Source organism: Solanum dulcamara, chromosome 8, assembly GCF_947179165.1.
Source record: "Solanum dulcamara chromosome 8, daSolDulc1.2, whole genome shotgun sequence".
In the NCBI taxonomy this organism is placed as follows: domain Eukaryota; kingdom Viridiplantae; phylum Streptophyta; class Magnoliopsida; order Solanales; family Solanaceae; genus Solanum; species Solanum dulcamara.
Window position 1 is genome coordinate 66,882,363 of NC_077244.1, and position 16,640 is coordinate 66,899,002.

General features: G+C 30.0%; 1 protein-coding gene across 1 annotated transcript; it reads left to right on the top strand.

Moving 5' to 3' along the window:
- Positions 1 to 11,186: 11,186 nt before the first annotated feature.
- LOC129898823 (uncharacterized membrane protein At4g09580-like) lies at positions 11,187 to 15,420 on the top strand. Its single transcript, XM_055973511.1, has 4 exons — positions 11,187 to 11,939; positions 13,486 to 13,756; positions 13,859 to 14,029; positions 14,900 to 15,420. The coding sequence occupies exons 1-4, from the start codon at positions 11,611 to 11,613 to the stop codon at positions 15,029 to 15,031; spliced, it is 903 nt and encodes a 300-aa protein (XP_055829486.1). The 5' UTR covers positions 11,187 to 11,610; the 3' UTR covers positions 15,032 to 15,420.
- The last annotated feature ends 1,220 nt before the right edge of the window (positions 15,421 to 16,640 follow it).

Genomic DNA, 16,640 nt, shown 5'->3' on the forward strand with positions numbered 1-16,640 from the left:
GCCTCATTGTTTTCCATAGCATCTTTTTTAAATTGGCGTCATTATTTTCCATGCACTATTTTCCTTAGTAATATAATTCAGCTCAACATAAAAGTCAAAAGATCTTGTAATTTTAACATGAACCTTGTGTATATATTTAAAAAATTATTAAATAAATACAAACATTATATTTGAATGCAGTAAATTAAATAAATTGTAGTAAAATTTTAAATTCAAATATATAATTTAAATCATAGATCTACATTTGTCTGTCGAATTAATTTTACAAAGAAAATCTCTTTACCCCTCCATTACTTTGGATAAATGAAGTCATGACGACATTCTTAATTAAGTGTTTAAGCAACAAGTAAGCTCAATGAAATTACACGTTTGCTTACTATATACAACATTTCTTACCATAAATAGAAAAGGAAATAGCTCAATATTCCACAAAATTAAAAAAAAAAATCGATTTTATGTATAAATTATACTAATAATAAATTCATCTTCTAGCCCAAAAAATGACGTATAACAAGAGTGAGAAAACACAGAAACAAGAGTCACTTTTTAGTTTTTAGAACTTTTTGACTTATTTTATTTCTCAAGAATGAAGTTTGTGGTTGACACATATTTTCTCAATTAAAATGTGAGTTTTTCTAATCCTATTTTCATGGGTACCCTTTAGTTCGTAGGCTTTGAGTATAGTAAAAGAGAAGATCTTAAAAACTGGCATTTTTTAAGAAATATAAAATAAGATCAGGTGAAATTTAGGGCATGAAAATAAAAAATTCAAGAAAGATTAATTAGAAAAAATTGCAAGCCAAGCATGGGAAGCAATACTAAATCTAAGGAACATATTACTATAAATTTTGTAAAAGGGTCATATATCTTCTAGATGCACTCTTGCCTTTTGTTCAAGGTTATTACTAGTGGAGGAGGATTTATGCTTAGGTCTTATATTTTATTTTATTTTATTTTAGTGTGTGTTTAGTTTGTATGTATCTCATTTAATTTTATGAGTATTTACCATCTTTCATCAGTATAGGTGTAGAGTTCATAATAATTACTTTATCTATTAAGCAGAGGCGTATTCAAAATTACGAGAGGATAATGAGTGCACTATTACAAATAAAAAAGGATCTTAAATATAAATTTGACTGTTTTGACCTTTAGATTTTTATCGTCGAACCCGTTAAATTTTTACATTACTAAAAATTTAGAAATTTTTGGTGTAACAGAATTGAAAACTTTAAAATATTAAAACAAAAGAAAAAATAATTAAAATGTCAAAAATGTAGGTTCACACATTTATATTTAAATATTTTTTAAAAATTTATAATATTATTATATATAATCTTAAAAGAAAAACATAAATTTATATGAATTAAAAAAATTCCTCAATACACCTTTACCATCCGGACGTTGGACGGATGTGAGTAAAATGGATAATTGCCTAACTGTATTAAGCACTAACTGAGAAAATGACAAGGTGCCGCTTTTCCCTAAATGTCTTAATCAATAAAGGATAATATTATGGTCGGCTAGCCACTTATCCTTAAGCCATCCATCAATAATTAGCTTTCACTTCAATTAACTCTAACCTTGAGGAGTTAAATGTCTTTCATTTTTTTTAAAAAAAAAATAAACTAAGAATTATAATTTACTTGAGAAATACAACTTGTTCAAGCTTCATCCATTAAAATGGTTGAACAGAAATCTACACCTACTTAGAAAGCACATGTTTATCTTAATAGACCCATTGTCACATACAAAAAAAAAAAGAAGTAATGTGTTTTGTGGTATTTCACACCCTCTAATTTTAACAGATATACTTCTTAAGTTCACTTTTACTTATTCAGTATATTAAAAATAAAAACTTGTATTTATACTTGTCATATTTAACATATCAATAAAAGAAACCTCCATGGAAAGTTTGCAAATTTCTAGTAATTATTCTCTCTATTCATTTTTACTTGTCGCATTTTACTTTTTCTATAAGTTATAAGTTTCTCTTATTAATATGAAGAAAAATGCATTTTAATTAAAATACTGGCCATAATTCATATAATTTGACTCTCAAAAAATGATATGTGACATATAAAAGTGAATGGAAGTGATAAATCATGAAACTATTCATTAAATTTGGTGAAAGATGAATTCTGAATTTTTAGTGGATAATTTAATTTAACTACCTTAACTATATAAAAAATGAAAAATAAAAAGAAGGTTCCATATATATAGTATATTATTTTTTTAAAAAAATAGTATAGCAAAACCGAAAGAGACAAAAGGAATGGACCCTGGTCTCCTACCAATGGATGTTAAGTATTATCTGAGATTATCATTGCAATCTAATATCATCTACCGACCTCTCCACATCATCTTCTTTCTTCTTTTTTCTTTTGTATTTTCGATATCTCTATTGAAGTTCAACTAATTTTAATTTGCATCGTATAAGACTTTGTTTGGAGGAAAACATTTCCTATTAAAAAATATTTTATATCAATAGTTGAATTCGAGACTTCTAATAAAAAAAAGAAATAATCTCATCCACTATATTCACTTTTTTTTTTCTTTTTAACATTTTCTTAACATATTATAATAGTATTTCTTTTTCAACAACCCACAAAATAACTACCTTATTTTTCTCTTACTTAGATTTTGATTAATAAAAGTATGGTGGATTAATTATTAATCATGTCATCTTGAAAAGGACATATAAATTAGTTGTAAAAATATAGAGTCACCATCATGGTCAGTATATAAATGACAGACAAATTAAATCTAATTAGAAACAACTAACAAATTTTTAAAAATAATTTTTCCTTTTCTTTTCGTTAATATCTTTTGCTACAATATTTATATAGTGGGACATTGAGGAACTTATGATTCGAACATATTTATGAAAAAAATTAGAGATATGAATTGCACTAATTACCCTTGATAGAAGTCAAATTCATCAGCCTGATCATAATGACCAATTATTTTTTTCATCTTAAATAATGACTAAATATTAAGCCACCTGAAGACCATGATTTAAATTTTTATGTAGGCGAAAAATACTTAGGTGTGTTTTGTTATATTTAGGCCTTTGCGAATAAAGTTAATCCACGTAATAATGAGATGAGAAGTATTTAAGAATTAGTTGAGGCATGTATAAATTAATTCGTACACTTTTATTTTATTTTTAATAAAGAAATAGAGAAAATATTTGTACTTTTGATCAATTTCACTTAGTGGGATACGGTTGATTTATGCAAATGTCCATTTTTAGCCTATTATTTAAATTTTGTACCTGTTTTTAAAAATAGTGTAAATCCTTGAAACTGTTATTGAGCTAACGTTTATAAATTCTAGATCATGTGCAGCGAGGGTCATCAGGTTCACGTGAACCCATGTTTTTCTTTCGAGATCATATATCGTAGTGTTATATTTTTTAAAAAAATATTTAAATATAGATATGTGAATCCTACCCCTTACCCTTTCTTTCAATATTGCTAATTCCCATAATACTAATGTACCCTCGTGTACAGAAAAAGAAACGGCTTCGAAGAAAAAAATTGGGGTTCCCAATGCTTCTCCGCTTTTTTAGTTTACTTACGTCATTTCTTTGTTGTTTATTATTTTTTTCTTCTGCCTAGTCATGCTCACTCAATATCATATAATTTAAGATTGGGTGCGTCTCTCTGAATGGAGTTAAAAAGTTGAATCTTATACCTATTTTTATTTTATTTTTCTTTCTAAAATTAGGTAACACCTCTCTAAGTGGTTATTGATAGCACTTTTTGTGTTTTAACTAATATTTTTTTTATTTTGCTTTAATCTTTCAAAATTTTCAGGTTTATCACATTGAAAATTACTAATTTTTTTAGTATTGTATAATTTGTATATAATTAAACCAAATATGTATATTAAAACTAGTAGTACTATATGATATAACATACAATTAATGGGTTCAAATATATATATATATATATATATATATTACTATTTGAAATAGATAAGAATTGTTTTTGGACCTATAATTTTAAAATTTAATCGATTTTTAGTGATAGGAACTTAAATGTCAAACAGATCAAATTTATATTTTAGATCCACCTTTCATAATAGTGCACCCATTCTCTCAAAATCCTAAATACACCTCTGATCATGGTATTTATTTAAAAAGATTTTTAAATCATGGTTTAAAAGGTCCCAAAGGTTATATTAAATTGGACAATGCATGGATTTCAACTTTCAAGAATGTAAGATGAGACATAATAATAGAGTGGGAAAAGCTTCTAGAGCAAAGAGAGGAGAGTAAAAATAAAATTATTAAGAGAATGATTTCAAAATCAGAGTAAGTAATAGTATGTTTTTGCCTACCAAAAATAGGCTAAATTTTAAATGGGAAAAAGAAAGAATGGCCAAAAAAAAAAAAAACATGTCCCACATAATTATGTTTAATTTTCCTGAAATCCATGGTAATGTTCAAACCTTAAAACGTAAATATCCAAATGTTGCCCCACTATAGATACTATTGGTTGAATATCTCCCTCACACTGTGGGCCTTTCTATTTATATCTAATTTACTTGGTTTAATTTCTTTAGCAATCTACATTAATTATAATGTTCTCTTTTGACCCTTTACTTGTTTGAAAGGTTCATAAGAAGGTGACATATTTTTTTTAGTCAAGTATATGCTTCTTTTGGCTACTAAACATTGATTACAAATAGACTAATCAAGGGCAAGATTACATTATCTGAGGAATTAAGGAGACATGAAATGTGAATTTGTGGACAATATAATAAGTTGAATCAATAAATAAATCATTATTCAATATATAGTTACTTGAAAATGAGCTAAATAATGGGTCAGAGCTCCAAGCCGCCCAATTCTTACCAATGTTTTCCTTATAATTTATTTATTTATCAAATAAATCTAACAAAAAGAAACATATATAACATATTAAAGAAAAACAATATTAATTAAAATATTTTAAAAAGGTCTCATGGTCAGTTATAATTCAACTTTTAAATGGACCAAATTTGAAAGAGTTAAGATAAACTGAGTTGATAAAAGATCATTAAACCAATCAAATATGACGGATTGAGTGAGTCATATTTTCATGAACTAAATTTACTATTCCTAATTTACATCATATTCATAAATTACAATGACATGACTTTGATCAATAAATTAAACATTTGACCATAACTTTATTCTTTGACAATTTAGTCTGGGATATAGAATTATGTTTGGTGAGCTTGAAATACTTGAATTATTGGTCATAAAACCATTTGTCTTTTCTTTAAAGTTGTAATGTTGGTATCTAAAAAAGAGAAGATGTGTGTTTTATACTTTTATTTCAAGTGTTGTTTCATAAATGCCAAAAGAAGGCACAATCATTTATATGACTACTCAAGTTGAAGTGTATTGGTGTGAACTCTTCCCCAGCCGCCAATTTCCAAAATAAAGTGAAAAACCTAATCAAATACAGATACTATAATTATGGTTAATAATAAGAAGATTTTCGAAACATTATTACTCTACTACCTACTTTAATTATCTTTCGTTTTTATTATTTCATATACTCCCTCCGTTGTAAATTGAGTGACCTGTTTTGACTTGATATTGAAATTTAAAAAAGCAAAAAAGACTTTAAATTTTGTGATCTAAGTTAAAAATTTGTCAAATATATCAAAACGTTTTTTAATTTTGTGGTCTTAAACATATTATGTGGAAAGTTGAAATCAAAAAGTGTCTAATAAGGAAAGAATTGTTCTTTTTGAAACGAACTAAAAATGAAAAGTAGGTCAAATAAATTAAAATAGAAGGAGTATATATTATTTATTTGACTTCGATTACCATATTATTTATTATTGTTATTGTTCTCTTCTACTTTAACTTTAAATGACTTCTTCACTATATATTGTATTTTATTTCAATACTTGATGTTGATATGTTATAAGTGAGCGGAGAATTTATTGAAAATAAAAATTACGTACACACCACCCTCCCAAAATAAGATTTTCGAAACATATTTGTAGGGCATTCTAGGGTCCTAGTTGTTTATAGGGAGAATTGAGAATGCTAAAAAAAATTATGTGCTCCCACATAATTTTATATAATCAGATCTCTCACTAACAATAGTTCTTAATAACAATATTTTATTAGAATATCCACGCTTTTTTTTTTTTTTTTTATATATTCTTTATAATAGCTTTTTGCTACAACAGCTAAAAATTATCCAAATAAACAATAACGTTATAGAAAGATTTGATTATAACAAACAAAGAAATTTAATATAAAAAATTAAAAATTAAAGTAAGAAAAGTTTATATTCAAGACACGCGTATCACACATTCATTTGTTTAAGCTAATTTCAAAAGAAAAAAATATACCCTCATATAGAAGCAACTTCAAATTTTTTAGTTTATGAATTTTAAATATTAAAAACAACTTCTTATTAGGTTCTCAATATATTAGTTATACACAACAAATGAACTTTTTAAAATAAACATAAATTTTTAATTAAAATTACTAAATTCTATCAAACGTGTAACTAAAATTATACCACCACTTTAGATAGACTTCTTTCTTATTTTTAGTTCTTTTTTTTTCCTTGGGGTGTGGGGCGTGGGGGTGGGGATTGCTTTGGCCAATGATTGTTGTACAAGTAATAGTGTAAACTAAGTAAGTGGGGCGGTTGGTGGGCCTGTGGAAGTTTAAGTTTTTGGCTGCCTTCCTCCACAAAACTAACCTAAATTTTCAACTCCTTCATGATGTATATGATGCCATACCAAATTACAAATCTAGCTAGCTACTATTTCTACATTAAAATTTTAAAAAAATATATTCAAAAAAGACTATACCCTACCTCCACAAAAGGAAATCAAGATTTCATCACTTGATTTTGAAAAGGTTCAAATATATTGAGTAAAAGTAATAAGTATTTACAACTTGTATATATTATATGGAGCCAATTAGAGACACAAACTTAGACAAGAGTTACTAGACCAGGTGAAGAGTTTTTTAATAGCACAAAAATTTCTTTTGTATTATCGATTTATAAAGTTTGGTCCATCAATGTCCTTATTTTTGGCACTCGTATTTGCCCTTACAACTAACGGAGCTTCAACATGAAATGAATAGACTAGCATATCCAAATTTTATGAGAAAAAATGTCTAAATTTACTTCTCAAATTTTTATTATAATTTAAAATTACATTCACGTCGAAGCTGTGTTGGAAACAACACTTTTGATTTCTTACTGCGTGAATAAGTGATATAATTAGATCAAATGTCTAACGGCGAAGAAAGTTATTTTGTTTCAAGTATTTTGAAGCTAATTTTGACACTTCATCAAATTATTTATGATATTTGATCAAAGTTTTCTATCTGCCAAATTTTGATGAATTGAGTTACCCAACACTTATGCTTATGAAAGATAGCTAGCAACAAATACCTCATGGAATTAAATGCAAGTAAACTGAGTTGAATGCCACAATTATTAGAAAAACTTAACACAAGTTGAAGTTTTTCTATCTATCAATTTTTTTGATGAATTGAGTTACTCGACATTCATGCTGATGAAAGATAGCTAACGACAAATACCTAATGAAATTAGATGTAGGTAAACTGAGCTGAATGCCGCGATTACTAGAAAAAACTTAACACAAGTTGGAGACAAGACATGCATATTGTGATTGAGGGGTGGGGGTGGGGGATGGGGAGGCAACTAAACTTGAAAAAGACTTAACAAGGTCCTAGAGAAGGATCTAAAAGGGGACAAGATGGGGGAGGGGGAGGCTATATTTTAAGTAGGATTGACAATGACATGTCTCCCCACATAACCCATTTTCTCCTACCTCCATTTTCCTAAATAATATTTTCATATTTTATACTCCTGTACACACACAACCTATACACAGTTTGATGATTACTTTCCAAGTCTTGTTCCATTTTGTCTCTTTCTTGTTCCTCTGTTTTTTTTTTAATTACTATGTTTTATTTTTGTTTCATGAAACAACTTAGGACATTTGTTGATCTTATGAGGCTGTCATGTTTGGAGCAGCAATAAAATACCATTCCCCGTGCCATTTGTATATGATATATCATTTTCCATTTTTTTATTGGTACATTTTGCACTTTTCCAGTTATATATTTGTACTTTTTGAATTCTTTTTCTTCTGTTTCAACTTCTTCTTTTTTCCTCTCTTTTTGTAATTTTATGTTATTAGCTGTTGCTTGTGTTGAAAGCTGGAGGAGGGCATGTTATGATCATCTGAGACGAAAAGTGTTTTTTCTAATATATGATTGATTGAAATTTGTTATTCAATTAGTTTTATTCTTTTCTATAGGGTGTTGTAATATATTAATTGAAGATTCGGTATTCTTTTTATACCCAATAATAACATATTCAGTGATATCTCACAGATGAGGTTTAGAAATGCACAATTTTACCTTGTGAAGATAAAGAAGCTAATTTTGATAAGTACTCAACTCATGATCAAGTAAAACATATACATACCCAACGAACTTAAACTCAAAATATCTACTGAAGTCCGCTATAAAATCTGGCATGTCGTAAAGAAACATGAAAACAAGGTCCCCAACGAGTATCATCAACACATATAATCATATACGTGTTAGTTCAATTCTCATTTCCTATTTTCTTTTATGATACAGATGTAATATAATTATTTTTTTAAGACAGAAAATTAAAGGACCACCATGAGTTGGGAGAAAATGATTGTTCTTTTTTTTTTTTTTTTTTTTGTCTATGAAATAACCAGTAACTTCATTTCTACTGCTACACACAAAAGTTGTCTTACAAATTGACAAAATATTACTTGGAGCCCAGTCCAACAAAAGTTGAAAGCCCAATATTGACAAAATATCACTTGGAGCCCAGTCCAACAAAAGTTCGATAGATAAATATTGACAAAATAACATCAGGTTCTTTAGATCATGTTTGAATGAATATAATTGATTGTAGGGAATCCTACAAACCATTTACAAATATTTTTTGTATGTTAACTTATGATATGCATAAAATTTATAATTTTGATACAAAATAGTTTATTTTTGTATATATATATATATTTGACTATCTCAAATATAATTATTTTTAGTTGATCGGCTGCCCTTTAAACTGCTCAACCAATTTATGCTAAATATATATAATATAATATATGAATAATCAGATTAACAACACAGTATGTTATTATAATTTTTGTCTATGTACATCAAATATGATAAGATTATTGTCATAATAACATTTTTTAATTTATCAAACATTTGAAATAATAATCACCAAGACACATCATTTTGAAAAGGTTTTCTAGAAGTTTTCTTTTGGTTGGTTTCCATTTTTGTTGTTCAATACTTGTTTATGGGCTCGCTATTTTAGAATCACATTGAAAATTCCATTTTAAAGTAACATGCTTTCTTCCCAAAATTGATTCAATTTCACAGCTCATATTTAAGGCCTCTAAATTTCACCTCATTCAAATGAAAATGTTAAGACTTTGGAACATTTCATAATAACAAAAAAGTTAACAAGTCTCTTTTCAATTTTAGAAACAAAAAATAAATTCGCTTGAAACATACTCTGAAATTTCTTTGATTTAATAAACCTTCTACATATTTAAAAGATCATTTTAGTTTGATGTGATTTGAGTCAACTCATTTTGTTTAATTATTTTTTCACTAAGTCACCTACGTAAGAACATGCATGTTACCAGATTTGTAATAATGTACTCTTCCCTTTGGAAATCGAATACTTCTAAAAATTGATTGATAACCTACTTTTTAACTTAAATTACTACTCCTTTCTTTTAAACTTATATGATATCGTTTGACTTGATATAATTTATTTTTTTAAAATATGTGGTCTAACATAAACTTTAGACATTTATATACTACTAATTTAGTGTATGTGCTTTGCACGTGTGCATTACGTCAATTTATATAAAATATATAAAAATAATTCATTTAAAAAACTATTGACGTTACACGAAATGTAATATTTATTTAAATAATAAAATAAATATAATTATATTAATACAATAATTGAATTCAATATTTTTGAATATATAAATATGATGAATATTTTGAATCAGTTATATAACATTTACAATTATAGATATTTATTATATTAAAGTACAAATATGTTAGATGAAATACATTGACAACCCATTAATCTTGCCTTAAATTTTATTTAAACACTTTATTTTGATTAAACATGTGAACACTTTATTTTTTTAAAAAGAAAAGTACCAAAGTCATCTCTACCGATTTTTTAATTATGTTTTTTAAGAAAATTGGGGATAGGGGAAGGGGAAAGAGAAATGGGGTGGGAATTTCAATGTGGAAAATCGAATTCTCGCCAACAAAATAAAAATTCAGATAGCCAAATTGTCACATGATAGCAACCTAGTAATATTAGAATATTTCAACACCCTCCTCTTTTTATTGTGAATTTCTTAGAAGCAGATTAAAAAGGGGTTATCAAACCAAGAATTATAGACCAAGCTACATTCTACATAAACAATCAGGAGCGGATCTATGTGTAAACTTGAGTATAACAATATTGTGAATTTCTTAGAAGCAGATTAAAAAGGGGTTATCAAACCAAGAATTATAGACCAAGCTACATTCTACATAAACAATCAGGAGCGGATCTATGTGTAAACTTGAGTATAACAATATTGTGAATTTCTTAGAAGCAGATTAAAAAGGGGTTATCAAACCAAGAATTATAGACCAAGCTACATTCTACATAAACAATCAGGAGCGGATCTATGTGTAAACTTGAGTATAACAATATTTGAAGATTTTGATTGAAACTCTGTGCCACAACACTTGATTGAAACTAGAAAAATTTATTATCTTTCTAGCTTAAAACACGTATTTTAAACTAGCCACTTAAAAAGTATCACTAAAATTAAAACGGAGTTTGAAAAAAAAAAGTAAAAAATGTATTTTTTTTAATTCCACCGTCGCTCCCTTGAAAAGCGGGTCGAACAATCCTACCAGTAGTCATCTTTCTTACTTCCACATGAATAATCGTTGACTTCATTTTTCATGCACCTTTTTCTTCCCAAAAACCAATAAAATCAATATCGCTTTGCATTTAAAACCAATAAAATAAAAATAAAAAATATATATGTCAAATTTCTAATTTAAATAAATATTTCACCTTCCTCTTTGTTTTTCCCTTCAGTTCAAATCTCAGCTACCAACAGTCTCTTTTGCTGCTCATTTTTATTCTATTTTATTTATTTATTTATATTCCGAAAAGAGAATATTGGGTATCTAATTTAATTTCAACCCTTGAATTTTCTGTAATTTTGGTGGATCTTCTTGTTGGGGTTTCACTGATTCTGATCTATATTCAAAAAAAAAAAAAAAAAAGAAATTGGTTGTTTAGTTTGATTTCAAATCTTGATTTTTTGGGTGGATTTTCTGGGATTCGATTTGAATTTCCATTATTCCTGGGGTAATTTTTTTAATTTTTTTTGGATTTTCTTTGTGGGGTTTGATTCCGGTGAGAGATAATTCAAGAACTGTTGTTGGGGGGGTTTGATTCTTGGATTTTTTTGGTGGGGTTTGATTGAAAACTTGTTATATAAATTCCCAAATGAATGAAGAATAGGGTGTCACGTTTATCATCATCATCCGCATCGTTGTTGTTGTCAATGGCTGCGCCAAGGAGTTTGGTAGTGGACACGGGGCGGTTGCTGACAAGGGATGAGGAAATGAACTTAGGTTTGTCGCCGGGAGCTGAGGATTCACCGACCGGTAAAAGGTATAAGGAAGGGAAATTTCCTTTGTCAAGATGGGAGTTTGCTGCAGCTTTGGGCGTGTTTGTGGTGTTTGCAATAGGGTTGTTTTCTATATACTTGACAATGCCAGCTGCTGAGTATGGAAAACTCAAGTTGCCTCGGTCCCTTTCCGACCTCCGGATGCTCAAGTAGGCAATTGTTTTGCTTTTGTGTTTCCTTTTCCTGCTTTTGATTGGTATAAGTTGCTTTAACATGGAACTGTAGCATCAATTTGCTTTTGTGTTAACTTTAGCTGTTTCATGGTTTATTGGTTTTCACTTGGAATTTGCTAAATTGCTTGTGCATTTCGTGTGGCCTGTCAAATGTAAAGAGACCTAAGCAGCTTGTGGAGTTAAGTTGCTAATTATTTGTAGCTTGCCACATATCTAGTGATACGTGGAGCTTAACACTATTAGATATTTGAGGTGCTTTTGTTGTGTGATTTGCAATCCTGCAGGTGTGTTTATCTGCTGCGCCAGCTGTATATGTAGTCAATCATATACCTTTTGTGTGAAAACTATTTGGTTGATGTATAAAACAAAGCTTTGCTTACTTTTGATTTACGGTTTCAACTATCATATCTTCACTCTTTTCGAGAATACTAAAGCCTGTGCAGTGAATGGTTGGGTGAGCCCCATATAGATGGCTTGCACTCCAAAATTCTGCATTTGGGGCATTTTCTGATACAATTAGTGTTGAGCTGCATGTAGGAGCAATTTTGTATATTTCCTGTAACCTTTTTAAGCAGCACTCCTCCGAAATGCTTCCTTGTGTGTGTGCATTTGTTGAGGGACGGAGGGGTGTGACTTTCTCATTGATACTGTTGCCTGATTAGTTTCAGAAGGTGGGGCCTTAAATTTGATTGTGCAGTCAAGGAAATTATATAATGTAGTGAAAAGCCTGACATAAGTCTTATGTTCCTCTGTTCTTTCATAAAAAAGCTGTGTTCTTTGAATCTGAAAACTGATGCAATCAACTACTAATAATTTAGTTTCACTTTTCTAATTCAACCTTTATTAAGTGTTGAATCTTTAAGCCTAAGAAACACGATTAAAGCTTGAAAATCAGGAATAATGTGGAATTTGTTAAGTATGAGGCAAGAGTGGGTTGATCATTTCATGGCCAATTGGTCAATGGTGACAATTGCAATTTGAGGAGGAGAAAGTGAGGCGAGGGGAAGAAATTACTATTTTCTGTTGATGACATTAATAATACAACCTCATTAATTAGTGATACTTTCTGCTGTTGTTGGTTTACATAAATAAAAGTAAAGAGCCGTATCTTTTCCGTTCAAAAAATTGGGCTTTTGAGAAAATGGTTTGGAGGAAGATAATATCAGCTCACGTTTGTATACTCAAAATTTCCACGAAACAAAAGAGGAAGTCCAATTACGACAAGAAAAAGTTGGTTTCTAGATACATCTCAAACCTAATGGTACGAAGCTTGAAGAACAAGGTTCCCTTTCAATCGTTTAGATTAAAAACCATTAGCAGTCTTCTTATCATTGTTTAGCATCATGAATGTCTGGTTGTAATGTTGCTTCTTAATTAAAATCTTTTCATGATAGGTTCTGTTACTGAGTGTTATTTGTAGATATTTTTTGCCATGATATTTTAATATGATATTGGATCACTTGTTTCTATTTATTATTTAGTATGGTTCTGTTATAACTTATTATCTTGGTTTATTCTTCAGGGATAATATTGGAACATATGCCAAAGTTTACCCTGCGAAATTCATTTTGGGTTACTGCTCAACATACATATTCATGCAGACATTTATGATTCCTGGGACAATATTCATGTCCTTGCTTGCTGGAGCACTTTTTGGTGTTTTCAAAGGGCTTATCTTGGTTGTATTTAATGCTACAGCTGGTGCATCATCCTGCTTTTTTCTGTCTAAATTAATTGGCAGGCCTATAGTTAACTGGTTGTGGCCTGAAAAATTGAGATTCTTCCAGGCAGAGGTCTGTGATCTTCTAAAACTGTTTACTGATAATGTGCTGCTGATCTTCTAATTTCATGCTTCATTCTTCTAGCACATACTAATGTGTAACTTGTGGTTTCAGATAGCCAAGCGTCGGGATAAGTTGCTCAACTATATGCTGTTTTTGAGAATAACTCCAACACTGCCAAATCTTTTCATCAATTTGGCATCTCCAATCGTGGATATACCATTCCATATTTTCTTCTTGGCCACATTAGTTGGTCTCATTCCAGCCGCATATATTACAGTCAAGGTAAATCTTTCTTCAGCTGGTGGTGGTTTTTCCTGTCACGCTTGTCCGTATTTGCTGTTCTTTCAACTGTATTACTCAATTTTGCTCTGAAATGATTGGTATAATGCATCTAGAGGACATGCTTTCTTAAAAAGTAACTAGCTTCCTTTGTGTGGTACAACATACCCAGTGAAATCTCATAGGTGGGTTTTGGGGAGGGTAGAGTGTATGCAGACCTTACCATTACCTCGTTGAGGTAGAGAGGTTGCTTCCCGACTCTCTTACATCCATCCAAATATTCTTATATAAATACAAGAACCTGAAACCTTATTCTTTTTATAGATGGTAAATCAGTTCCAGGATGTCATGCTTGGCACTAACATAGATGTTGCACTAAATGGTATAAGTACACCGACTCAATCTAACGCTGGTAGCATTAAGAGTTGGCCTCGACAGGTGATGTGGGGTCCCATGTGACATAATGTGATAGTGATGGTGAAGGTTCTCTGTGCGTTACTTTCAGAAAAAAGACTGGGAAAGCTATACCGGGTGTGTAAATTAAATAAAAAGATCATCAAGCGCATATTCTGAAATTGAGTTAAAATAATGTGAGCTGATGACCCACACAGCATATTATCTAAAACTGTCCAAGTGAATAACTTGGCAATGCATCCCTCTTGTCTTGTCTATGAAGCTTGAGAGGTTATTATTTTTTTGGTTCTCACACCCTTCTCGACCAGCTGCCATCAACTTAGCCTTGCGCCGCACCCAAGGCTAAGATGATACATCTTTTGTTGAGGTTTGCAGTGCCAATGTCGCTTGTGAGACCTGACTGATCACTCCTTCATATTTTTGTAATCTCATATGTGATGTTTTATTTTAACTTGTCAGGCCGGCCTAGCTCTTGGTGAGCTGAAGTCAGTCAAAGATCTGTACGATCTCAAGACCTTGTCCGTGCTCTTCCTCATTGGTTTTATCTCTATATTACCTACCATCTTGAAGAGGAAGAAAATATACGAATAAAGCTCCCCCCAAAAGGCCAATTGGATCCTCTTGGAAAGTAACTTATAGAAGATATAGTTTAATTTTATTTGCGGAGCAAATTGGAAAGGCAGGCAGGACATAGTAAGGCAGGTCTATTTTATTTATGGAAAATGAAATCCACATTTGACTGCTCAATCCATTGGTAGAATAGTGGAAAATGTTGTGTTTTTATCAATTCCTTATGTTTTAACCTCTGTTAGTCTGTTATCTGACCCAAAGTTACCAGTTGTATTGTTCAAGGTACTGTCAAATGTAGAAGACAGATATTGATATGGTTTTTGATTCAAAATTGATCCTTATAGTAGTCACAACTGCCATGTTATGGAAATACAACATTGTCATAACTTTGTAGAGTTCCTTTTTGGTCAGATTTGGTTATATTTTGCTAGAATGTGCACGGCTAGGAAAACATGTGAAAGGGTCCTATTCAATTGCTTGTTTTTATGACTGATTTTCACTTCTGTTTTAAGTACAACTTTGGTGAAAACATGAATTATCAGCAACCATGTGTTTGTCAATCAATGTATATGTTGTGCACTTATCCATGGTGTTCATTTTACAAATTTTCTTGAACTATTAAAATTCTAAGGTTGAACCCATCGGTGCCTCCTAAAGTTGGCATCAACTTTCACTTAGATACCTCAATTAGATTTTGTTCATTTTAAACACCTCATGTCATGTTCCATTGTGTCATTTTGACACATTTTTGCAAATTAGCTAAAATTACAAAATGTGTAATCCACTCGCGGATGACATGGCATGTTGATTAATAAAAGGAGGAGGTTGAACTCATCGGTGACCCCCTAAAGTTTGCACCAATTTTCACTTAGATACCTCAACTAGGTTTTGTTCATTTTAGACATCTCATGTCATGTCCCGTTGTATCATTTTGACACATTTTTGTAAATCAGCTAAAATTACAAAAATTTTGTAATCCACTTGCGGGTGACGTGGCATGCTGATTAATAAAAGGAGGACACGTCACTTTGGTTCACAAAAAAAATTATAAGAAGAAGAAAGAAAAACTATTTAAATTTATTTTTAAAAAATATTTCAGTAATAAAAAAAAACCATTTTCTAAAAAATTCATCTCGATCAACAGGAACTCCTCCTTACCGGAAAAATGGAGTTTCACCGGATAAAATCATGAGATTAGATCTGATTTTTCTCCAATGACTTTTTATATTTATTTTTAGAGTTAATAATTTTAATTTTAGATAAAATGTGTTTTGGTGGAAGAGAGGAAGGAAGAGATAAAGAGAGTGACAACAATGGTGGATCTCCATCTTTTCCAGCGACTTGTATATTTGATTTGGAGTAGTACTTATCGATAGTAATTTTTTGATGAAGTTTATTCGTGTTTTATTCTTTTACATTCTTGTAAGAAATTTTAAAATCAATGCAGTGATTTTTTTATTTTGTTCAAAATTAGAGCACTGCTATACTTTTACAAGATTTTTCTAAATTAATGTGGTGGTCATTTGATGAATGGTGGTGGAAGGAGAAAGATGGAAGAAGAAAGGAAAAAAGAAATATTTTTTCACAAATGCGCTCAAAATGAGTGCAATACACGCACTCTGTCAACTCA

Excerpts from the sequence above, each read along its gene's own strand:
- LOC129898823 (XM_055973511.1), top strand. The coding sequence starts at position 11,611 with ATGAAGAATAGGGTGTCACGTTTATCATCATCATCCGCATCGTTGTTG. Across the intron at positions 11,940-13,485 it reads TCCGACCTCCGGATGCTCAA|GGATAATATTGGAACATATG; the intron begins GTAGGCAATTGT and ends TTTATTCTTCAG. Across the intron at positions 14,030-14,899 it reads CCGCATATATTACAGTCAAG|GCCGGCCTAGCTCTTGGTGA; the intron begins GTAAATCTTTCT and ends TTAACTTGTCAG.